Here is a 26,992-nt window from a genome sequence, read left to right on the forward strand (position 1 = left end):
GTTAACTGTCCCGAGCATCCTTCATGTTTGTTCACCGTTATGTTCTCGCAATATTACATTTTTAGAATTTATAAAAAAATTACAAGCCAACTGGTGATTGACACCATTTCATATACTCGCCAACACCGATTTTCACTCGCATTTGGCGCTTGACGGGTGTTAATTTTAGGACCTGTATACCAGTTTTTCAACAGGCTATGTCATAAAAAAGCATTGTGATACCACAGAGCTCCTAGTTGCATACTGTTTGTGTTTGCCTATAAGCATTAGCAATCTAGATAGATCATTATTATTTCACTTTTAGGTTCATGCATTCTAAAACACACTTTATATTCGCCCTGTACAACTGGAAAAGTCTAACGTCAATGGGAAATAATAGCATAGTGGACTAGCATGCACAGATGCACACTTGAAAAATCAGTAGTAGTACACCAACCGTGCTCTTCTGGTATAACATTTTCAATATATTATGATTCGCGATGCACTAATTCCAATCTTGCACACTGTTTACGGTTGATAGTGTGCAGATTTAGCTTTCAGCACTGGGGAACTCATTCACCCGCCTGTCTAGATGATCGATTCTTGTGAGGTTTGTCGTGCAGGCGCTCACCGGCCTCAGTAATCGAACCCACTCCTCCACCTCTCTTTCAAGCAATTAAAACACCCTTGATCCCGACAAGCATCCGGCGACCTCTTAAAAAACGTGCATTAAGTGGTCTTACTCTTGCATTACGCCTGCTGGTGAAGACATGCCAAATCATGCCCACTTTACCTCCTGAATGACTGCAGATGACTTTGAAGTGCTGCAGACGTTAATGTTGACCATCTGTCGTTCCTCACGTGAGAAGTACCTCGGCCGAGGAGAAGCGACCTGTCAGATCCCACATCAGAGGACTCACAGCGAGCCTTTAAGGGCTTGATACTGCTCTGATTGCTTCTTTATTACGCAAGGATGTTGAGAGTGCAGAATAATGAGAATATAAATGAGATGTGGCGCCCACCACGGGGCTAACAAGGACACATGCACTCTCATCTGTGATAGAAATGCACATATGTGTATTAATTAAGTGGGACACATTCGTGTATGTATGGTACATACACATTCATATATGAACCGTAAGGATGAGTTGATGCTTGAGGCGTATCCCGCGGCTCTGAGGTGATGCTCAGATCACATGAGGTTAGTGTATTTTACAGTGCGACTGTGCGTTCGTTCATGTGTACATTAGCTCTACCTGACCCAGCCTGAGGCCTAGACTGTGCTCACAGGGAATTGTGGGTAGCGTTATGTGTCTCAACTGCCTACATCCAAGGCCCAATTTCCACGCTGTTGAAAACGTGGACGGAATCCAGTCAAAAAAATGTATTTACTCTGTAAAATGAAATGTCACGGAGTTTAGGCAATTAAAATCCAAGGTTTTATAAATTCATTTGATTCCAACGATTTTTAATGAATTATAAATTTGTATTAAATCATTAAACATAGAATTAAAACCAAAAACAACAGACAGCACAGAACTTCTTAAAAAATACTACAAATTTCATAATTTAATTTCATCAATTATTGTTAAAATAGTAATTAATTATTACTTTAATTGTTTAGATATCTTTTTTGGATTATTAAAATGTTATTAAACCATTGAAACACAAAAATTAAAACAAAAAAATACAGCATTTGGGGGGTGGGGGATTTATATTTATATATAACTCTTATACTTTGTATACGTTACTCTTAAAGAAGTGTATGCTTTGCATGTGTGTATGTTGCAGATTGCTATATTTCAATGTCTTTGTTTAGCAATTAGATTATTAATATTGTCTGCACTTTACAAATTTAAAATACACTAAGACTCTCCGCTAACTCTTAATTGACAGCTAATTTATTCTTATTTCTAAGGCAAGAGAAACAAGCTCTTCTGCTTGATTACACTTGCATTTTTTGACTGTCACATAATAAAACACATGGAAAAAATAAACTTCCATTGAAGCAAAGACCTGTGGGTGGTAAGAAGCCATTTAGAATCGCCCTAAAAGCAATTCGTAAAGCGCTTTTCACAATACACATAGTTTTAAAGCAGCTTTTCATAAATTCATGATGTTGATGTTTATAATAGCTTAATGCCTAATTGACAACAGGATGGTTTACACACTGTACGACGATGATATAAACAATCAAAACAGATTTGCTATATAGTATCTATTGCTTTATGTGAGTGCACACACTGTGTGTATGCGGATATTTTTTTAGTGATACGAACTAAAAACTACTAAAACACCCTAGATGTTCAAACACCACTGACATTTGTTTTATAATATAGCTGTAAACTATTGATGCTAACATTTTAGATTAGAAGGAAATGTTTGGCTTGGTATGTTTTTCATGCATTTTATAAGAGCGGGATCCTTTTAAGTTGCTGAATTTAGGCATGGTTGAGTTTTTATGCACATGTGTAAGTCCCTGCACGAACATTTGCCTGCATGAAAGGGCTGCGCTTGAGGCTGCGCTCTTGTGGGCAGACTTGGCCCCATCAGATGTGAGACGGACAGCGAAACGGTGAGAAAAACAGAGAGAAATAGAGAGAGAGCTGTGCTGCGTGGTTGCCAGATCCCCCCAATGCGAGCAAACGTCACCGCACTAAGTAGGTCAGGCTGCAGGCTTCTATGGTGAGGCATCGCACTACTACAGCATCTGATCTGTGTTGTGTTTGAATCCCTGCATCACTGTGTCTAAATTCAGCTTCATCTTGTCTGTCATTAATCATCTGCCCTTTAACATTACAGTTGTGGTGCCATTTATAATGTTTGCCTCGAGGATTTATGTACCAAACCAGTAAGCATCAAAGCCTTTAACCTGTCCCGCGGCTTTCCACGGCGTTCCTGTAAATCCATTAATACTAACACTTTCCCTTCTCTTCTATATCTATTTATAAAAAATAAAAAGTACATGTACTGCATTAGATTAAACTGGGAAGGGTCATAGCACTTGCATATTGTTGTCCTACTGTTAGTTTAACTGCTTCTATTGTTCTCATTTGTAAGTCGCTTTGGATAAATGCGTCTGCTAAATGAATAAATGTAAATGTAAATAGTTCCTGACCCAACGCAGCTTTAACTGTGTTCAGAGTCAGACAGCATTAGGAGCATTGACCATTGGGTAAAAGAGAGTCAACATGAAAATGTGTTTACAACCCATTTTACTTTTATAATGTGACGAAATTTTGGGTGAAACAGGAGAATAAATGGAGGGCTGGGCTTCATTTAGTTTTTAGGGAATTGAAAAGTGGATGTTACACACCAGAATAAAAAAAATACAAGGGATTCCTCAAGGTTTTTTTTAGGGGTGGGGAAAAAAATCGATTCTTAGATGAATCGCGATTCGGGACGTGGACGATTCTGAATCGATTCACAAATGTCAAAAATCGATTTTCTAAAAAAATAAAAATAAAAATCTAATAACGTAACATTGAAGGAACGCAAAAGGCGGAACTCTGAAGCGGACGTGCAGTGCGCGGACAGTCTGTGGCGTGCACATAACAGAGACGCGCACATAACAGACGCATGATGGCTGAGCGCCAAATCCGAACGGCACCAGAGAATGTCTTCGTTAAAAGCTAACGTATGGAACATTGGCAATTTCATTGTGATCTATTTAGTATTTTTTTGTATGAGAGATAATTTCTGTATTGTTTAGTTTTCACATCACTATGCTGTGTAAACCGATCTGATCTGTATGCAATATGTGCAATGCCAGTCACAAAAAGTTACATTTTGACTGTAAGTTACTCTCTGCAGAATGTTCATTCACTTTCTTTGCTATTTTTGATTGTGGTATACAGCAAACATTTCAAGTCATAACTCTTTATTATTTAGTTGTGTATAAGTCAAGAGCGACTTTGTATGTTACTAATTATTCAGAATATGCATAAGTCCACAAGCATTATACGTTATGATAGCTTCAGGTACATAATTCTATATTTTTGAACGAAAACTGTTTGTGAATTTGCTACAGCAAAATGTTTTTTTTTGTCTGAAGGATTATATTGCTCATTGGAAATAACAAGAGGATGTTGGTTAGAAGTCTATTATTAAATGCCAGAGATTCAGAATATGCTGAAGTTTGTATTAATTTACTACAAGTATGCTGCTAGTACAGGCACACATTTATTTTCCTGTTGGTTCTCAGCAATGTTGGGACATATGCTGGCAAATGTAACCTTACAGTTGACTTGCCAAATCACTTCCATTTGTTTTATTAATACAATTAATATAGGAAGTATTGGAAGTAAGTTCGTTATGGGTCATCATAAATACTTTGCTTTAAAAGTACCAAGTAAAAATATTTTTTCAATGTTTTTGATAAAAGGCACTTCCCTGAGAATTGAACTTAATAAATGTGAAAAAGACACTTTAATGTCTCCGTTTGTCATTCTGTATTGCAAAGCAGATGAGAGTAGATCATGATCAGAAACCTGATTAGAAATCATTATGAATAAAATCGAATTGTTTTGAATCGAAAATCTTTTGAATCGAAAATCGATTTTGAATCGAATCGTGGCCTCAAGAATCGGAATCGAATCGAATCGTGAGATGGTAAAAGATTCCCACCCCTAGTTTTTTTTTTGCTTACAAGGTTATTACATTTAAATGAAAGATAATTAAGACAATTCTTATTTGGAATAACATGCACAAAAATGAATGACAATAAGACCAGAAATGTTCATTAGGAAAGTACATTTTGTTTTAATGCATTCAGTTTTAGAGACCTGTCACCAGTGTTGTTTTAGGATCATTAAGCTACTATTATAGTTTTTATCAATATCTTATATTTTCATTTGAAAAATGTAGTATTTTTGCTGTGTTTTTGTCATTATAAATAGTTTTGGGATTTTTAAGAATATGTCTATAGTTTGCATAAAATGAGAAATGTTGCCTTGGTAAGTTGCTGAAACTATAATAACCTTGCCTGTCACTCAATTTGTCACTGCAGTTTTTTTTATTTTTTTTATTTTTTTTTTTATGTATCATGCCGTAATCCGTAATAACACTATTATACAATCAGGACACTGCTTTGTTTGTTTTGGTATGTTGTCGTGAACATTGAAACATGATGAGATTCATTTGTTCACAGTTAAACAAGAAGGCCAAACGAGTCACTTGTGTTTTTTCTCTTTCAGTTCACTTACTGTTATATTTGTATAATCAGCGCAAACATCTGAGGCCAAATGTGGCAGGAGGAAATATGGAAATGGAGTCTGTCGAGAGCTTCTCAATTCTAATCTATACATCTGTAAATATTTGGACAGAATTACAGCAGAGCGTGACGAGGAGATCCAGTAGGATTGTGTGTCAGGAATAACTGTGGAAGAGGAGCAGAGGACTTTAAAATGAGTGTTTGTCCAGATTACATAATATCCCAGAGGAACAATTTCACTGCTTACAGGCTGCGCTTGCATAGCCTTAAAGGAGTTCTCAGTTAGGTTTCGTTTAAGAATCATCTTCACCTCAGATGTTTTCCCAAAAATTCCTCTGGAGACATAAAAAGAGACACAGATGCTTCAAAAGTTTTCATACAGTATAAGGAGAGAAGCTTAGACGATGATGAGGATTCATATTGAGGTCTGTCTATTGATTGCAGACTGTATCTTGGCAAATCGTTTGAGATCCGTTCTGAAACTCTAGAAGAGATTACAGGGTTTTTTTGTCAGGAGAAACATCTGAGAAGCAGGTGACAAACAGTGACTCGATTAGCCCTCTCTTTCAATGCTTTGTTGTCTAAGAGAAACTATTGAGTTATATATTTAAGAGATCTCATTTGTGGGTTTTCGTCTCTAAGGCATGCAATTTGATGTTTCTTTATTCCAGTATGTTGAACGGCTAAAGATCACAGTCATACTCATTGGAACTGTTCCGATGTGTGGCTGAAGCGTAATTAATCGGCAGTTATTAATTTAGGGCCGGACACATGTTAGGCCAAGTCTTGCATTTAACAGTGTCATTTTAGCCAAGATTTACAGGATTAGCCCGTTGAGAAACTGGGCAAGCACCTTGAATACTGTACGTTAATTGCGTTTACTCTGTAGGGAATCTTAGACTTTCACATCACAAAAAATAACTATTTTCCAGTTCAACCTTAACAATCACATGGCTCAGATTAACCCTTGAGAAGCTGTTAATCTGTATATCCAAACTAAAGCAGTGAATTAAAGAAGAACACCTGCAGCAACCTTTAATTTGAACAAGATTTTTTACGTTTTCTCAAAATGTAAGTGATTTTGCCCATGCAAAACTCTTCAGAATGCTGCCAAAATGTTGCATGTTAGACCCATAATGACATTAATAATTTTGTAATATTTTTCCTTATATTAAGATGATTTTGTTTTTTGATAAACGCATATTTTGTGTTATTTGTATTGTATCACATGACTAGTTTTATACGTGTTATGAATGCGTACCAGTTTTGAAGAAGAAAGGAAAGGTTGGTGCTAGACGGTCTTTTGACCCGTGGAAAAGGCTTGAATTCATGTTTTTGAAACATGAATAAGTGTAAAGTAGTTTTAAATTTGATTTCTCTGATAATGTAACAAGACAAAGACAAATGTAAAGCTTAACAAGACAAGTTATGGATTCACACATCAAATCCTTTATGCAAGGTTTCTGCAGTGTTTCAGCCGATTGTTAGCATTGCATTAGAGTTCTGGATGATTTCTATTTCTCTTAACCTTAGTGGAAAGTTCTGTGCGTGATCTATGAAGATCTATATAAGCCACTTATATTCCATAATGTCCAACACAATCTACCAAGAGCAGCGCAAACTAGCGTCAGGTTTAAGACATGCTTTTTTGGGGCAGTAAATAATGGTAAATTGACGAGCACAAACCTTAGTAAACCACCTTTTATGATTCATTTAAGTTTTGCGCCTGAAAGAGAAACTCCTAAATATGCATATGCAATAAGATCAGCCGCAAAAATAACCCTGTCCACGGCTTTTCAGTGCTAATTTTTCTCTGCGTGTCTTTAGTAAATCCTGACAGTAGTTTTTAACGCCAAAAGAGGGTTTGCACTGGTGCAAGCTGTTAAAGCTGGCCATTAATATTAAGCATTTGTTTAAATCATTGTTGCATGACAGAAAACTATCAAGTAAACTGTATATTTACAGTTATGCATTTGGCAGACGCTTTTATCCAAAGCAACTTACATTACAAGCGACACATTTACATTCTTATTGCTTTCCCTGGGAATCAAACCCATGACCTTAGTGTTGCAAGAGCCAACGCTCTACTGTTTGACAGGAAAGTCTCTGCAAGATAAAGGTTTTTTTAATTACATTTGAGTGCAAAAATGTGATGGCTCAGTAAGCATCTCGTCCAGTGGTGCATTTACTTTAGACTTTGACACTTCATTAACAGAGGCTGTAATTCTGATCCGTTAGATATCCTCCATGACCTGTGGAAGAGCGGCTGGATCCAATCCGAGTTTTATCACACAGTGAACATCTGTCGTGTGAGTGTGTGTGTGTGTGTGTGTGTCAGTGAGATGGCTGAATCTCCTCTCTTTCCCCATCAAACACATCTTGCTCAAGCCTTTTTTTTCTTAGTGCATCCATGTTGATCGTCTTTCGCTGGCCTGTCCACCACAGAAAGTGCCTTAGTTCATGAAATATATAAAACAACATCAATCTGAGGGAAAGAAACATCATTTGAGAAGGAAAACATAAGCAGCAGGGATTCACACAGATGCATTTAATTGAAATCTCTTGAATTGATAAGGTCATGTGAAGTGTTTGAGGTGGCTTTAAATCCCCTGGTCACTCAATAGCCTTCGACTTTCATCTTCTTCCCAATGAAAACAGACTGATCAACTGAGCAGATGTTCAGAAGGAAGTCAGGATCACATCTGTTGAAAAGCACACCAGTGAACGTGACACAAGAAAGCTCGCTCCACTGGCACTTAAAAACACACAGCGCCCAATAAAAGACTAATTAAACCGAGCAAATTTAATGAAGTACATCAATAAACGGAGGAAGAGGAAGCTTTGTCTGCGCTGAACGGCTTTAGTGAATCTGAGCTGCTTGATCCCGCAGTAGAAGCGGTGTGGAGACGTCTTACGCAACATCTGGAAGTGAGTGGTGAATTCTGCCCCAGATTCGCCATTACGCAAGACTGATGTTTAATTCCATCACAACGCCTTCGCAAAACTGTTCTGTGGCGATACAGTGATGGGAATGCCATTGTACTTTGATACACACCATGGAATTTATATTTAAACATACAGAATTATAAGCATTTTTGTGGGTGTGCCGTAGTAATATCATGGCATTCGTTTAAATACCTGAGGCTTAGAGTGTAAATATGAAAATGATGATCATTCAGTGCATGGTTTATACACTACCATTAGAGTTCAAAAGAATGTTTCTGAAAAGTCTCTTATTCTCTCCAAGGATGCATTTATTTGATCAAAAATACTATAAAAAACAGTAATATTGTGAAATGTTATTACAGTTTAAAATAATTACATTTTCAAATGTAATTTATTCCTGTGATCAAAGCTGAATTTTCAGCATCATTACTCCAGTCCTCAGTGTCACATGATCCTTCAGAAATCACTCTAATATGATGATTTGATGCTCAAGAAACATTTATGATTATTATCAGCTGCTTAATTTTTGTGGAAAACAGGATATTTTTTTTTCAGGATTGTGTGATGAATAGAAAGTTCAAAAGCACAGCATTTATTTGAAATAGAAATCTTTTGCAGCATTATAAAAAAAATGTACGGTAAATTTTAATCAATTTAATGCATCCTTGCAGAATAACAGTATTACGGTAATTTCTTTAAAATAATCTCACTGACCCAAAGGTTTGAACAGTAGTGTATCAAAATACCATGTTACTGATATCGTCACTGTACCAGAGTACTTTTTGTAAGAGTGATTGTGTCAGAATAACATGCATTTGCATGATTCCTTATGATACCAAAACATGGTAATACCATGATATATTTAGTGTGATATTATATAATTTGGTGTAATGAGAATATAATTACAAGATATTAAAATGCTCTGCCAGTTTGATCAGCCATGTCTTTGTTTTGTCTAGATGTTAATCCCCGTTCTGAGAAAAGTCTCATGAGATTCATGCAAAACATTTGGAGTTGCAAATTAATTGCTGCCAAAAATCTGTCATGGAGAAAAAAAGGTTAGAAATTCTTGGGGTTTGTTTACATTGTTTTTTCCTATTAAATTAAGCTTTGTCTTTTACAGTACTTCATTTATTTTTGCAGCCATGCATGCTACGTTAACCTTAAGCTCAGTACAGGCCGATGTGGAGCTTGTGCGTGTTTTACAAGACTTGGTTTAGCATCTAGACACAAGCCGTGATGAGCCGTTCCTCTCGGGATAAGCAGGGAAAACTCCCGCAGGATTTCACGTGTGTGAGTTCACCTGTGTGTCTGTGATGCAGCGCTGCATGTCTGTCGAAGGTAAACACACACACACACACACACTCTCTCTCTGTGTGTGGCTGTTGCTCGACTCTGGAAGATTTATGCAATCCTCCGCTGCTCTGAGTGTTTGCATTTCAGGATTATTCTGATGGATCGCTCCGGCTTTCCAGCCTCAATAAGTTAATGTCCTTCCCATTTGTCACTAGATGTGACGCAAATAGAATGTATGGTGGAGCGAGCAAGTGTGTGAATGTGTGTGTGTTTCTGTGTGTGTGTGTGTGTGTGTGTGTGTGTGTGTGTGTGTGTGTGTGTGTGTGAGTGAGTGTTTCTGTGTGTGTGTGGATGTTTGTGTGTGTGTGTGTGAGTGAGTGAGTGTGTGTGTGTGTGTGTGTGTGTGTGTGTGTGTGAGTGAGTGTGTGAGTGTGTGTGTGTGTGTGCGTGTGTGTGTGTGCGTGTGTGTGAGTATGTGTGAGTGTGTGTGTGATTCTGTGTGTGCGTGTGCGTGTGTGTGTGTATGCGTGTGCGTGCGTGCATGTGTGTGCGTGTGTGTGTGTGTGCGTGTGTGTGTGTGTGTGCGTGTGAGTATGCGTATGTGTGCGTGCGTGTGTGTGTGTGTGTATGTGTGTGTGTGTGTTTCTGTCTGTGTGTTTCTGTCTGTGTGTGAGTGAGTGTGTGTGCGTGTGAGTATGCGTATGTGTGCGTGCGTGTGTGTGTGTCTCTGATCTTCTCTTCTGTATACTGTATGGCTCTCGTTCCCTCCTTCAGCGTCTGTGTGATTTCTTTCACCTGTTTTATCGTTCACCAGGTGAAACTCGTAAATCTACTCGTCTGGAACAGTAATAACACACTTCTCCACGACTGATATGTCATTTCCTGGCGTGACCACAGCATGAGGTTGGGCCTGGACCAGTAGCACAGAAATGACATGCTTCACGCGCCGTCTTGAGAAATGATGGCAGGTTTATAGTGTTTTGCAGTCGTTTGGGCTAAACACTACTTCATTGTGTGACGGCACAAAGAAAGACCTCTGTCACTGTCTCTGACTCTGAGCTGAAACAATAGACCTGCCTTAACAGAGGCTTCAGGGATTGGCAGGAGGTAGCGGCTCTGTTTAATGTGAGCACTCGAGTTCATTCACTCACACACACACACACACACAGCAGCGACGGCTCCCTTTATCATTACCTGGAGTGAATGAGACCAGAAACCAGGACTGTGGAGATTAGCCCAGCTTCTGAGAGCCGCTTGATTACCACAAAGACCCTAGTGAATATTGAGACCGGTCAGGCCAGACTGCAGGAGGGATGGAGGATCTGAAGTGTTCACTAGAGCTGAGTGATGTTCTCTGAGGATGTCTGAGATAAAGCAGCTCTGAATCACTGCCACAGCAAATCACTGGGAACTTCAACTCTGTGGCACTTCTGAAAGTGTGTTAAGCTGGGTGATATAACGAGTATTTAAAGGGATAGTTCACCCAAAAATGAAAATTCTGTCCCTCATGCTGTACTTTCGTTCATCTTCGGAACACAAATTAAGATATTTTTGATTAAATCTGAGAGCTGGCTCACGCCTCCATAGGCTTCTGTGCTCTGTAAATTGTCTGCAATTAGTTATAACAACTTAAAATCTGTTGGGATAACTTAAATATCCAACTTAACTAAACTAAACTAAAGTTAACTGAACTTAATATTTGAAGTCAAGCACAAACACATACTTTTTTTTAACTTGAAACAACACATTATTTCTCATTCTAATGTTGAATTTTAAGTTGTGATAAATAATCACAGCAATCATTTTTACAGTGTGGGATTGAAACTTGGCGGCCCAGAAAGTTAGTGAAGATATCGTTAAAATAGTCCAAGTGACTACAGTGGCTCAACCTTAAGTTTATCAAGCGACGAGAATACTTTTTGTGTGCAGAAAACCCCCCAAAATAACAACTTTATTCAACTCTTCATGTTCTTCTGTGTTTCTCTGAGTGAGTTGACAGTGTAACAGCGCAGCGCTTCTGGGTTGTACGTCAGAACGGAGGCTCGCTATTGGCCGACGCTGGTCATGTGTGTGATGCGTGTGATGCTGGCCAATAGTGAGCCTCCATTCTGACGTACAACCCAACGATGTCTTTACTAACTTTCAGGGCGGGCAAGTTTCAATTACCTAGCAGCCTATGTAGGAGTGATCCAGCTCTCAGATTTAATAAAAAATATCTTAATTTGTGTTCTGAAGATGAACGAAAGTCTTGGGGTTGGAACAACATGAGGGAGAGTAATTACTGACAGAATTTTTATTTTTGGGTGAACTAACCCTTTAAGACCGTAGTGATGATTTTAGCGACACTGCAAATATCACGATTATTTTGGGAAATGAAAAATATATATATATATTTATGATTTCTAGCATTTCTATTTTGTTTGACTAATTATGTTATTTAAAGACCATAACACGCTAGTTTTGTCCTACTAGTTAATTTCCACCAATCATTTCAATGCAGTATTTCACTTATTTAAATTTTAGTTTTAGTCATTTCTTTGTGCTTTTGTCATGTTTATTAGTTTTTAGTTGTTTTATACTTCTATTTAATAATATTTTCAGTATAGTAATTTAGTACTTCAATTTAAACCTTTTTCAGACAAGGCAAAAATATTTTATATAGTTTTTTATATTTCTATTTAGCTTTCATTTATATTTTATTTCCGTTTTAGTCTATTTTTAATCATTTTAGTACTTCAACTATAACTGTTTTTTTTTTTTTTTTGAGTTTTTCATCAAATATATTTATACATTTTTTCAACTTTATTTCAAATACCGAAAACCATTTTTAATGCTTTTAGATTAAGTAAACTCTAACACTGTTTCAATGAATTGTTTCGAAACACCAATTCAGCAGTTCGTTTATCTCATCATTCATAAATGTTCACAAAGTCTCAATTTTTGTGTGTTTTTAAACGTGTAGAGGTAAATTAATTCAAACTTTTTGCATTAAGTATGTTAATCTACCTGATTGGTCCAAATGATGGTTCCTTCTCACATGAGACGGAAAACATTTCTCCTCTGTCGTTTGTATTTAATGATTTAATGATTAATACAGATGCGTGATCATTAATATGTGCATTAATTTGCATAAATCATCTCCAGCACTCTTTTTCAGCGAGCACATGCAAGCATACTGATATTTTTGTTTGCATTATAATGCAAATACACTTAACTCCAAGTTATTGTTGACATTTGTAATTTAGGTAAATTGAACACATATTACTCAGGCCTTTTAAAATGGTTGATGTTACTATAAAGAATCCAGTTTAAAATGGTTTAAGATTTTATTTAGCATGCAAGTGTCTTTATATTTGATTTGCACATGTCTGTTTAAACTTTGTTGAGGTTTGCTTATGTTGTCCGTTTATTAATTTACATGCATGATAATATAATTATAAAAATTTCACAGGTCATGACCCTGTCATTCAGATGTATATGGTCTATCACATACACTCGGGAAACTGGTGCTAGTCATTTCAGCCCTATACAAATAAGCCTTATGATTTAATAGTAATGTGTGTCTTTATTTCCATAATAATTGTTTTGTCCTTTGATTGATGTGTATCGAGCAGGGGTGTCCAAACCTGCTCCTGGAGGGCCACTGTCCTGCAGAGTTCAGCTCCGACTTGCTTCAACACGTACCTGGAAGTTTCTAGTATCCCTACTGAGGCCTGGGCTGTGTCCTAAATCACCCCCTATACCCTTAAACAGTGCACTATTTGAGGGAACAGCCATTTGTAGTGGTGTACGAAACCATTGTGGACATTATTAAGCGCACTCATTCAATCCCACAATGCACCGCAATGACAAGTGTACAACCGATGTGCGCTCAACGGCTAGAGAATACCCATAATGCACTGTGAAGGTCACGCGCTGAATGAATTCCCGCATCTGACTAGAAGATGGCGCCCGCACTGAATCATCCATTTATCAAACCTCTGGTCCAATGTGGCTAGAGCGTAATATACAGGTAGAAATTCCTTTTTAATTAATTATTAAATTGTTTAATTAAAGGGGGAGGTTAGAGGGGCAATAGTAGTCGAATACGTTTTCTTTCTTTTATTGCAAAATATTCTGCATGCTTTCTCACTAAATTACAAAAAAACATAGGTTTATACATAGTTTCCATTACAGAGTTCGAGATAAATCTTTTCATCACTACTAGAGCTGCCAGTTTACTAAGCTTCAACTGATTATTAAACAGCAAGCAGCGCCTCCGCCTTCCGACGCACTCAGTGTCCGAATTCACTCGCTCGTTTTCATTCACTCCCTCAAGTGAGCTATATACAGGTGAAACTCGAAAAATTAGAATATTTTGCAAAAGTTATGATTTTGATGATTATGGCTTACAGCTTATGAAAACCCCAAATTCAAAATCTCAGAAAATTTGAATATTACATGAAATCAATTATAAAAAAAATATTTTAAATGCAGAAATGTCGGCCCTCTGAAAAGTATAATCATGCATATGTATATAGTTATATATACTACATATATTAGTTTCACCTTTTAATTTGAATTACTGAAATACACGAACTTTTGCACGATATTCAAATTTTTCGAGTTTCACCTGTAAGTGGACTAATGTAGGGAATAGGGGATTTGGACACAGCCCTTGAGTATCTGGTTCAGGTGAGTTAGTTTAACTGAATTATGGCGGACTGTGGCCCTGCAGGAGCAGGATTGGACACCCCTGGTGTAGATGAATGTTGCATGATGATGTTTTCTAAAGTCATGTGTTGTGTGCGTTTTTCTCCAGTGGTCAACACCACCTGTCCACCCAAGAAAGGTGAGATACGGGCAGACTGCTGCCGGTGTGTGTGTGTGTGTGTTCACGCAAAACACTGTGACGTGTGTGTGGCTGTGTGTCGTCATGTGTTTGTCACTGTCTTGGACTTTTCTTTGTAAGAAAAGTTCCATGTAAGTTCACATCGTTTCTGTTTGTGTTGTGTTTCCATGTACGGGTCAATGACAAATAGATGATGGATCTGAGATGATGAAAAGAAAAAAAATATTCAGAAATGCACTCTTTGCTCATGGTTTTTGTCACATGACAACAAAATGGCTTTTGAGATATATAAAAAAAATAATAATACTCATAATTTAAATCTGCTTTATAGTTGTATTTTTAAGGTTTTGATTTTGTCAAATGCTTCTTTTTTTCTTTTCTTTTTTTACTAGAATATCACCCTATAAATAAGCCTTATTATCATGTTATTGCAATCCTGGGACAGTTACCACCTAAGACATTTTTTATTTGAGCAAAAATTTTATTATTCTTAGAAAATTTGTATTGAATTCTTTTTATAGTTGCACTTTTGAATAAGTTGCTCAGTTCTGGACACAAAACAAATAAAATGAGCATCACGTCATTGATCCTTGTTTGTTTTTTCTTTTTATCTTTGTCTGTTTCGTTGTGTGTGTGTGTGTGTGTGTGTGTGTGTGTGTGTGTGTGTGTGTGTGTGTGTGTGTGTGTGTCCTCTGTAAGCCGCATGTCGTATCTGTGATGTCTCCCTTTGATTTGATTCTGTTTTGTGTGTATGTCTGTGTTCTGGAGTGCCTGTTTGTTATTACCTGTAAAATAAGCAGGAAACCAGTGATGGAATGCATAATAATGAATCTGATGAAAGCTAGATGCTTTCAGCTGGACAGGACGTCACACAAGTCCATTATCTCGATACTTAGACTCTGCTTTCTTAGAAATGTGGGAAATCCTGTCTTTTTAGTTCAAAAGTGGACAGGAAATGTAATTAGAACTCTCACAACATTCTATAATGTGACGGAATTCCAAAAAGTGAAAAAAAAAAGAAAGGACAGGATTTTATCCTTCAGGAACTGGTTGGACCTCTGCAGTTGGTGAAGTGTTTGATGATTTTTTTTCTTTGGACTGATGTGCACTGATAAATTGTGACCAGGAACATCCATCTGACCAAATACTAATCAAGCCAAGCCCCGCTTATCTTCCGGGATCCTCTGTTTATTAAGACCAGAAACATGTAATTACGCAAATAAATAGGGTTTGTCCATTCTCTTGAGATGAAGACTGTAGTCAATCTAATTTTGGCTAAATCAAGGTGAAATGTTTGCTTCATTATGCATCCACATCAATAGGTGTCAGTGTAATATCTGAGGCCAGCAAAGCATAAACAAAATATTACATTTTCAGAATCTGAAACGGTAAAACCGATTACGTTAACTGTTTGTGTTTGCAATTGCTCTAGAAGCCTTAGAAGCTGAAGCTCACAATTATGGTAAGGGGCGTTACATTTCCAACACACACTTGAGGTTTTTAGCCAATCACAACGCACTGGGTCTGCTGGCCAATCAGAGCACTGGCTTTTCAGAAGGAGGGGCTTTGTAGAATCCAGAACTCAGAGCGTTTCAGACAGACTGGGAATAGAAGTGCTGTAATAATACAGCATGTGAAAAATAATTTTAAAGCATGCTAACCTATTCTATTAAACCCAATAAACAAATAATGACCTTTTAAAATGGCATCATGTGGCCTCATTGAGCTTGCCTTAGGCTAGAAGAGTCTTACATTTTGGTGATTTCAGCAGTCGGAAGCTTTGAGAAAATATCTAACTGGAGTTTCAGAGCTAATTAGCTAAACCTCAAACAGAAGGGAACGATCTGAGCCTCTGACACTGGTGTAAAGTTATCTGCCGTTATCTCTTCAGCCAGCGCTGGAGCTCAGGAGTTATTCATATCTAGGTTACACACAGCAGTTTTACCTTCTCCATATTATCTTGATTGTTAGATGCTATCTCAAACAAATCCTATTAGGTAGTTAATCCTGATTAATTAGTCAGAAAATCTCCAGTAACTGTGTCATCATGGTTTGGAATGGAGAGGTTAGAATCTGCTGCTTCCCATTTGAAGTGTTGAAGTGTTTGTGAGCGCATTAAACAGGAATGATGCATGAGATGCATGACATCAATCTGTATTTATCCGTGTTGTGCTCGTGCATCACAACCGATTCAGTCGGTGCTAACAGTGACAGAGTGAACATAAGCAGTAAATAGAATATCTACCTCACCATCTGTCTCTTATACGTAACTAAATACTAACCCAAGACATCTGTGTATTTCTGCACAACTTGCATTCATATGCTGAAACGGAACAATGTTTAAATCTGTGAAATCTGTGGCTTGTTCATTTTAATAGTGTTTCTGAGTGAATCTCATGAAAAACATGTCCAACTCAAAATATACTATATATATATATACAAACACCCCATGGCATATTGCAAAGCACTGTTATATGATACCACTACTTAATTGTAAGAGAAACAAAAGATGTTTGATTATAATTTTTAAAATGCATGTAAACCTATCCAAAACCCAAAACTGTAATAAAGTCAAGCTTTGCTAAACGTGCTGCACATTTACCTGTTAAGCCTGTTCTTGAATAACGAAGCGAAATTTATTCAACGCAGCTTTATTGGCTTTGTGGTAATATAATAATATTAAACATATCGCTAGAAGTTCTCTGTATGTTTAGCACATTTATCTTGGTTGGTTGGTTTTTCAGCTTGACTATCGAATTTCTTGAGCAGCTAAATGTATTCAGTACATTTCAATCTGCAACTTTATTCTTCATTGGCTTCATTTTCCAGCTGTTTGATCTTAAATCTGTGCGCTCGCCCGGGCTGTCAGGCTCCGTCCTCGTCCCGGCACAAAAAGGTGATATTGTTAAGACTATGAATGGAAGCGAGGCGAGGCCATTCCACAGGGTTCAAACAGTCCTTTTGAAGTGCCAGCCTTATTACAAAATGTGTCGTTTACCCCTGCACGCACACACACACATGCACACACAGAAAATTGGTGCTTTTAAAAGCTTAATAGAGCCGCCACTCAGTAAGTCTTAACCTGCAGACATCTGCCAGCAAAGAGGCCAATATCAGTACACAAAGAAAGCCATAAAAATATACTGTACTCATGCACATATGCAGAGAAAAAAACAAATATATTCTCTGTGAGTATATTCAACCTGATTGGATTGGTAAAATATGATCTAAATTTACTTTTCAGGTAATATACATTTAAATATATTAATAGTAACATGTTATATTTCCCAATGCAGTTCCATTATGTACCTTTTTGCATGGGAAATCTTGATACTGCATTCAAGTATTTTTAAAGTGCCCCTATTATGCTTTTTTGAATATAACCATTCATGCAGTGTTTAATATCAAATATGTGTAAAGATCAAAGTGCACGACAGATAAAGATATTATCTCCTTAAAGAAAGAATCGATTCTAAACTGCTGAAATGATTCGTCAGTAATTCCAGTCTTACTTCCCATTACAAACCTTCGTAACAATTGTAACACATTTGCATGTAGTTGTAGCTGAGACTGACAGAGTTTGGTTCATGTTGTCGACATGATGAGAAGACGCTGTTTTCTGTGCTGCAAATTTGCCACACTTCAAAAGGACGAGGACTCGCATTGATACAGTAAAACCGATTCTATCGTTACTGTTCGTATCACTGTGTTTCCATGCTGAGGAAGATACGAAGCTGAACTACAGATATAGTAATGGACATTTAGTTTCCAAGATGCACTGTAAGCGGTTGACCAATCACAACAGACTGGGCCATCTGACCAATCAGAGCAGAGTAAGCCAGTCACAATAGACTGGAGCATCTGACCAATCAGAGCAGAGTAAGCCAATCACAACAGACTGGAACATCTGACCAATAAGAGCAGAGTAAGCTAGTTACAGAGTAAGTTAATCACAACAGATTGGGGCATCTGACCAATCAGAGCAGAGTAAGCCAGTCACAACAGACTGGAACATCTGACCAATCAGAGCAGAGTAAGCCAGTTACAGAGTAAGCCAATCACAACAGATTGGGCCATCTGACCAATCAGAGCAGAGTAAGCCAATCACAACAGACTGGGCCATCTGACCAATCAGAGCAGAGTAGACCAATCACAACAGACTGAAACATCTGACCAATCAGAGCAGAGTAAGCCAATCACAATAGACTGGGGCATCTGACCAATCAGAGCAGAGTAAGCCAATCACAACAGACTGGAACATCTGACCAATCAGAGCAGAGTAAGCCAATCACAACAGACTGGAACATCTGACCAATCAGAGCAGAGTAAGCCAATCACAATAGACTAGGACATCTGACCAATCAGAGCAGAGTAAGCCAATCACAACAGACTGGAACATCTGACCAATCAGAGCAGAGTAAGCCAATCACAATAGACTGGGACATCTGACCAATCAGAGCAGAGTAAGCCAATCACAACAGACTGGAACATCTGACCAATCAGAGCAGAGTAAGCCCGTTACAAAGTAAGTTAATCACAACAGACTGGGGCATCTGACCAATCATAGCAGAGTAAGCCAATCACAACAGACTGGGCCATCTGACCAATCATAGCAGAGTAGGCTCGTGGAAAGGAGGGGCTAAGTTAAGTCAAGTCAAGTCAAGTTTATTTATATAGCGCTTTTCACAATACAGATTGTATCAAAGCAGCTTCACAGTATTAAATGAAAATAATATATCAATGCTTGTTTCTAGTGGAAAACGTCCACGTTTGGTAATGCTGATCAATAGTATTGTTGATTGATTAATTAAATTAAATATCCCCAAATATCCCCAACTGAGCAAGCCAAAGGCAACAGTGGCAAGGAACCGAAAAACTCCATCAGGTGACCTAATGGAGAAAAAAACCCAGGCTCAGTCGGGGGCCAGTTCTCCTCTGGCGTTTATGAACTAGAGGTCGGATTTAACTATAAGATTAAAAGTATTATATGAATGCCTGGCTGAAGAGATGCGTCTTTAATCTAGTTTTAAACTGGGAGAGCGAGTCTGAGCAACGAACAGTATCAGGAAGACTATTCCAGAGTTTTGGAGCTAAATGTGAAAATGCTCTCCCTCCTTTGGTGGATCTGGATATCCTAGGTATGACCAAAAGCCTCGAATTTAGTGATCTTAAAGAGCGCGATGGATTATAGGGCGATAGAAGATCCGTTAAATAGACTGGAGCTAAGCCGTTTAGGGCTTTATAGGTCATTAGCAATACCTTGTAATTAATACGGAACTTTATAGGTAACCAATGTAGTGATGATAAAATTGGTGTTATATGATCATATTTTCTTGATCTAGTAAGAACTCTAGCGGCGGCATTTTGGACCAACTGTAGCTTGTTTAAAGGAGCATTTCACCCATGGGAACATTGATCTTTATTGAAAGTGGGTCATATATGTAGTCGAAATGTAAAATAAATTTTGAATTTGGTGCCTTCTTGGCCGAGGAAAGAAAGAAAGTAACTTCAGGACGCATTTGTATGAAAGACAACAACTCCCAAAATGCACCACATTGCACAGCTGCGCAAGCCACTCCCACTAATCCAGAACAGCATATGAATCACTCATCCGTCTATAAGGCTAGCTACCACCGGAGCTTAAAATTAATTTCACACAAAATGTCTAACGTTAGTTATTTGGCAAACTCATTAGTGAATTACTCCTCATTTGTATTTCTTTCGAAGTGGTGAATTATTGCATGGTAACGTTACCGGGATGTTCAGTCAGATGCGGTGCGAAACTAGGATGGTTCACAACACAAACGTCCGTGTCCTCGTCTGATTCAGAGATTTCGTCCAGGAGAAATTGGCATCATTGAAATTCTTTGCAGCAGACGGACTCTATCTCTGTGTTCGCAGTTGCATAGTGAGATCACCGGCGCCACCAGTCCGCCCCCAGCTCGAGCCAGTCTGGGCTTCTCGTCCGCGACAGGCAGGTCTTCTGCCTCGGCTGCTCTTCGCTATAATGCGGCTTGTAAAGGTAGCCACAAACACCTGATTCGAGCATCAGACTTCCGAAATCCTCTTCTTCTACATCATAAGTAACGTTACCCTCCGTTATTTTCATATCTTCACAGCTGGCTCCACAGTGCCTGTTAGCTTAGCTTCCAAACAAGATGGAGGATATTGCTTTTAGTTTCAGAAAGTGAAGTCCCACCCACTGATCTGTAATAGGCCTGTAGCGTGAGCAGGTCCCTCCCCCTGGAATAATGAGGAGCTAGTGTTTGTAGTCTCTACACTTTTCAATGAAATGTGACTTCCTGCTTATTATGACGCAAAATGATGATTTTTACGTCATAATAAGCAGGAAGTAAAACACTTAAATCCTTATTTCTCCCATCTCAGGGAAAAATGAATGAAAAATCCACGTTTATTATAATATATGACTGGGTTTCTAACAATACAAAGCTTAATGCAAATGGGTGAAGTGTCCCTTTAATGAGGACGCAGGACAACCGGCCAACAAAGCATTACAGTAATCTAGTCTCGAGGTCATGAATGCATGAACTAATTTTTCTGCATCAGAAACTGATAGCATGTTACGTAGCTTAGCAATGTTTCTAAGGTGGAAAAAGGCTGTTCTTGTAACATATGAAATATGATTTTCAAAAGACAGGTTGCAGTCTAGTATAACACCCAGGTCTTTTACTGTAGAGGATAAAGTAACAGGACATCCTACTATGTTAAAGTTGTAGTGTGAGAGGTTTTGTGGGCGGTTTTTTGAACCGATGATTAGTACCTCTGTCTTGTCTGGATTTAATAAAAGAAAATTGCGCGTCATCCAATCTTTTATATCTTTAACACACTCTGTCAATTTGGATAATTTAGCGTTTTCATCTGGCCGTGATGAAATATAGATTTGAGTGTCATCAGCATAACAATGGAAACTAATTCCATGTTTCCTTATAATATTTCCAAGTGGCAGCATATATATTGAGAATAATAGAGGGCCTAACACAGATCCCTGCGGCACTCCATAGTTTACTGGAGTTATGATCGATTTTTCTCCATTTAAATAGACAAAATGGTAGCGGTCAGATAAGTATGATCTGAACCAACTTAATGCTTGTCCTTGAACACCAGTATAATTCTGTAGTCGATCTAAGAGTATTGTGTGATCTATAGTATCGTATTTATATCAGTTAAATTGGTGCAGCAGAGACTATGATTTGGACTTTTGGTTACTAGTCAAAAGGTATTTAACATTTTGGAGATGTTATCCGACAGAAGATCCGCTCCGAATCTGCTTGGGTGTAAGCCATCAGCACGGAAAAGCCTAGGACGCTCCCAAAACAGATTCCAATTATTTACAAAGAGCAGTTTCTGCTCATTGCACCATGACATTAACCATTCATTTAGCGCTAATAATCTACTAAACTTTTCATGTCCTAGTCGGTACGTGGGAAGCGGTCCTGACACTATGATCGTTGTTTCAGGCGATGTGCTGCGTACCGTATCGATCAGATTCCTTAAGTCTTTCTTCAGAATCTCCGTCTGGCGCAGCCTGATGTCGTTCACTCCCGCGTGCAGGACCACAGTTCCGACGCACTTGTCAGCGTTCAGAATCTCTGAACGCGAGCAGCGATTTCAGAAACACGAGCAGCAGGAAAGCAGTGACTGTGCACCTTACTTTTACCTAACGTAGCGTGTACGTGCCGAACGATGGAATCGCCGATGATCACAGCATCGCGTTCTGTTTCGCGAAGAGGGGAGAAGCGGTTTTGGGTGGATATCTCGAAAACCGGGAGGGTCGGAGAGAGTCTTCTTGGTCTAGACCTGACTCGCGTCTTCCGCTGCGGAACCATCCAGGCTTTGTGGTGGCGTGTTGGAGCCGGAGTGAACGAGACCATGGCTGATTGCGACCTCGGCGCACGGGACCGATGTTGAGAAACGCACGTAGACGAGTAGACGAGGTCGGAGTTAGCGGGTTAGTAACGTTAATCACTGATTTGTGTGCATCGGCGCGTGATGTTTCAAGAGCTAAACGCCGGTCTATCAGCTCAGCTTGTCTCACTAAAAGGTCGTGGATCTGTTTCTCAACAGCTTCCAGCTCAGACTGTAGTGCGTGAAGCTCAAATGTGTCCTCACCTGCACCAAAAGGTAGACTACTTACATCTGATATATTCGCCATTTTAACAGATGGACAGTAAGTTAGCAACGACGCTACCAGTGTTGCTATCAATATTAATACTAATTTATGACTGAAGTCTTGGATATAATCCCTCTTTTTAGTGGTACGGGTGTAGAGTAGACGCACGATAGGCGAAAAAAAATGTTTGTTTGTAAGTGAGTGTGGAGAAGACGCGTTCAGCCGTGATCCCCAGGAGTAACCTTTAAGAGTATCCGGCGTTGGATCACTAATAGGCTTGAGACGCGTCTGCTCAACAGTCCGCGTTGTAACTATGAGGTTTGAGCAGCAGTGCATCTCAGTGAGGAAAAGTAGAAAATGTTCGTTGTAAGTGAGTTTAAAGAGAAAAATCAAGAATTATAAATCAAATCGATGGAGCTCCAAAGACAACAACGCGTTCAGACGCGACGCATGCGCATTCGTCAACCGGAAAACCCGAAAAACCGGGGGGAAAAAGAAAGAAAAAAAAAGAAAAAAAAAGTTAGAGAGACTGAATCTTTGAACAGACCATTTTCAAGCTCTTTGAGAAATGAGAAAAAGTGTTTTTTGACTTTGGATGCCAAAGTCACCAAAAGACTCAGCAAGACTCCAAAACAAATTAGCAACCTTTAAAATAGCATAATAGGGGCACTTTAAAGAAGCGACAACTTCCAAGTTCAGAAATCGTAACTACGATGTGATTTTGGTTGGACTTTAGATGTGCAAAAAATAAAATAAAATTTCTCTTCCTAGTTAAAATGAAGCGATAAGATTCATCTAAAGTAATTTAATGTAATATTTTATCATTGCAACAGAGAATGATGGGGAATGTTGTTCAAATAATTTGCATCATAAATCATCTAAATGAGAAAAATAGCACGCTTTAATGCTATGCTTCGTCAACAGAGCACAAAATGCATAGAAACTACATTTTACTGTCAACAGTCTCAATTGAAACTTGATAAACAGCAAAAAGCTTCTGCTGTAGAGACTTTCTTGAATAGGACTCAAAGAAAATCCCTGAGGTAATTATACCTTTTGCTGTTGTTCATGTGTGCTCATCTCATAAATATAACATTGTAATATGAAACATGAGTTGAAGGCAGCATAAACCCTCACAGAAATTGGTTATAATAAATGGAGAGTGTTGTAATTTGATCAAATGCATCTTATTTTATGACAGTATGTCTGGATGATAAATCTGTGCAAAAGTATTAACTATAAACCACTCAGTGTTTCTCTGCTTTTGTTCCTTAGAGCGGATGTCACACTTCTTCTTGTTTGTCTTTTTCACACTTTTTCCAGTGCTCTTTAATTTGTGTTTCTGCCTTCACTTTTTTTTTCTCTCAGTATATTTTCTTCTTTTTTACTCTGTGAGAACGTCAGAGCTGTCAGCAATTACCAGAAGAGACAGTGTTGATGTTTGTAGAGAGAAAAAATGAAGAGAGTCAAAGATAGACTTGTGTCATCGGCTAGGAAGAGTAATCGCTGTTACCTGCGACAGGCTGAAGCAGAGGTCAGTCCTCAGGGCGGTGTGTGTCTGTGTGTGTGTGTGAGTCCTTAATTTGTGGAGCCCAACACCTGCAGTGTTTCCACTCCTGTCTCGACCCGACAAGATAATTCAACAGCCCACTTCAATCAGACCTGATGAGCCAACAGCGAGCCCTTCGGAACCGTTCCTCCTCTCCAAAACCTTATCGTCTCCTCTCGTTTCGTCTCGTTTCGTCTCATTAGGGTTGTTTGCTAAGACAAGCGTCACTATTACTGTTACTCATCGTTAGAGTACTAACACTAACACTAAGTAATAAACTTCAGCGTTCAACTCGTCCTGCAGCGTTTGTGTTTGAGCTCAGCGATACAGCTAAAACTATTCTATCCTTATATTCTGTATTCTTTTGACAATATTCAGTATATACACACTGCTATATAAAAGTCTGGGGTCCGTATGATTTTGTTCTTTTTTTTTTAAAGCAAGGATGCATTGAATTGATCAAAAGTGACATTAACGAACAAAATCATGGTTTCCATAAACATATGAAGCAACACAACTGTTGTCAACATTGATAATAATCATAAATGTTTCTTGAGCATCAAATCATCATATTATAATGATTTCTGAAGGATCATGTGACACTGAAGACTGGAGTAATGATGCTGAAAATGCAGCTTTGATCACAGGAGTAATTACTTTATCTTAAAATATATTCACATAGAAAACAGTTATTTAAAATTATAATAATATTTTACAATATTACTTTTTTACTTTGTAATGGCTAAAAATGTTGTTTTCAGCAGAGGAATTACTACGTGTGTGTGCGTGCATGTGTGTGTGTGCACATGTGAGTGTGTGTGTGCGTGTATTTTTAATTTCTTTCTTTTTTCCCCACATTATTCTAAACTCCACATGGGGGCTTTTTTGAATGATACTGTAAATTAAGCGTGAATAAGAGTAAGAGTCAATTCATTGGCATTGATTCGTTTGAACTCATTTGAACTGATTCACAGCAATGAACTGACGGATGTATTTCTTTCTGAAGAAAAATCAAAGACTTTTTAAAACATCTTCACAATGTTGCTTGAATTTACAAATCATTGCAAATAAATGATGGTTTTTCCTGTATATCACTGAGCCAGAATAGCCTAGAGACCCGCAGGTGGGCTGTTTTGTAAGTAAGCACTCGAAACACTATCATCAAGGCGGAGAGTTTTGCACACACATAAACCACTCATTCCCAGACGGTGTAGAAGTGTAGTTTCTGACGTCCTCCTCAAGCTCCCACTCTTTGGCCCTGTAAGAGGTATGGACCACCTCTGCGACATGATTCATTATCTGTGAGTTGAAGTGTGCAGCCGTTTGTCACAAAACATCTCTAAAGCGCTTCTCAGCAGCGATGAAACATGGATGTATCTGCACAGGTCAGATGCACGTGGTTCTCCTCGACCGGCCTCCACAGCGGCACGTCTTATTAACGCTCGCAGACGCTGTTACTCTGAACGCCGGAGCACAAACCCAAGAGATGTTTTGGACAGATTTGTGCATTAGCGCTCCTTCGGGACCAGAGCTTCTCCAAATGTAATGAGAGGAAAGATCAAACTAGTGTGGGATCAGCAGTCAAGGGCAGCAGATGGCGGGTCTGCTGTGCGCGGTGTGCGCTGTCTCTGTTCTGATCCCCTGCTAGTGTCGGAGAGAAACATAAACCTCACGATAGAGACGCTAGGCCGGTCCTATGGCGAGCTCGTTCCTGCTGAAAGCTTTTGTTGATCTTGGCTGGAGGTCACGCCACACTTTTGTGGATGGCTTTTTCCAGCTTATTTTACAGCATGTTCTGCTTTCAAGTCATTAAGTGATCATTAAGAGTGCGGTTGAATGCCACTACAATTTTAAGTTTAAATAAATAAAAAGATAATAATTTAAAATAATTTATAATATAAATATTTTTGTTTGAACTTAATCTATATTAAACTAATAATATAATATAATTTTTATATTATAAAATATTATAATATGAGGCATAGTTATACAATTTTATTTAAAATTTAATTTTTATTTTATTTTATTATTATTATTATATATTTATTTTATTTATTTTATTTTTAGGCTACATGCACAAAGCATGAGCATATGCTTTATTACGTTTAGAGCATATGCTTTTATTACTGTTAACAAGTAATTAATTGCATATCTTGCATAAAGTGTTTTATTACAGTTTTATATTAGTTTAATTTAAACTAAATTAATATCATTTATAAAATATAAATATTATGAATGAGGCATAGTGTAGTAATTATATTTAAAGTAATATTTTTATATTTTAGGCTACATACACAAAGCATTTGGATTATTCCGCATGCAGTATTTGCAGTATTACTATTAACAATTGATTGATTAATTAATTAATTAACCATTAATTGCATGTCTAGCAGTTGAACACCCCACCCCCAATTTTAAGTGTAAATTATTTAATAATTATTATGTATTTAATAATGTTATTTAAATAATAAATAATACAAATAATCATTCAAATATTAACATTAAAATATTTGAATTTAATTTTAAAGTAAATGAAAATCATTTAGATATTATTAAATAGTAATATAAATATTCTTAGACATAATTATACAATTATATTTAAAATTACATTTATTCTTTTTGGCTACATGCACAAGGCATTTGGATTTATTTATCTGCATTTCGTAAGTAATTTATTAATTGAACATTCATTTGAATGATAATGATAATGATTTTTTTTTTTTTTTAATTGACATCTCTAGATGTTTAAATGCATTTAAAGGGACAGTTCGCCCAAAAATAAAAATACTGTCATCATTTCGCTCACCTTCATGTTGTTCCAAACCTGTATGACTAGGCTACACAAAATAAGGAATTTTGGAAAAATTGTTTGGAACGGCAAGTTCTTTCTCCATCATTTTTTGTCCGGCTCCTGTAGCCGATGAAACATGGAGCGATCAACACTAAGGTACACGCTAGTCTGAATGCATCATCGGCTGCTTTGGATAAAAAAAGGCTGCCAAATGTGTAAATGTTGTCTATAGTGTCTTGGACCTGGAAATTGGCAAA

The 26,992-nt window shown here is 37.9% G+C and overlaps 1 protein-coding gene across 6 annotated transcripts in view; it reads left to right on the forward strand.

Annotated features, from left to right (window-relative positions):
• The window catches only part of slc12a5a (solute carrier family 12 member 5a), a 107,746-nt gene that overhangs the window by 26,700 nt on the left and 54,054 nt on the right, over positions 1–26,992 (forward strand). For 3 of the 6 annotated variants that reach the window (XR_014608198.1, XR_014608199.1, XM_084128286.1), the window contains exon 2: positions 14,235–14,264. The exons of the other annotated variants lie outside the window; for them this stretch is intronic. Coding sequence is in view for 1 of the 3 variants with exons in the window: in XM_084128286.1 (XP_083984412.1) it covers positions 14,235–14,264 (30 nt within the window). In the remaining 2 variants the exon portion in view is untranslated. The remainder of the gene's footprint in view (positions 1–14,234; positions 14,265–26,992) is intronic. 6 annotated transcript variants of the gene reach the window in all.

The sequence above is a fragment of the Abramis brama genome (assembly GCF_963993115.1).
Source record: "Abramis brama genome assembly, chromosome: 11".
Taxonomy (NCBI): Eukaryota; Metazoa; Chordata; class Actinopteri; order Cypriniformes; family Leuciscidae; genus Abramis; species Abramis brama.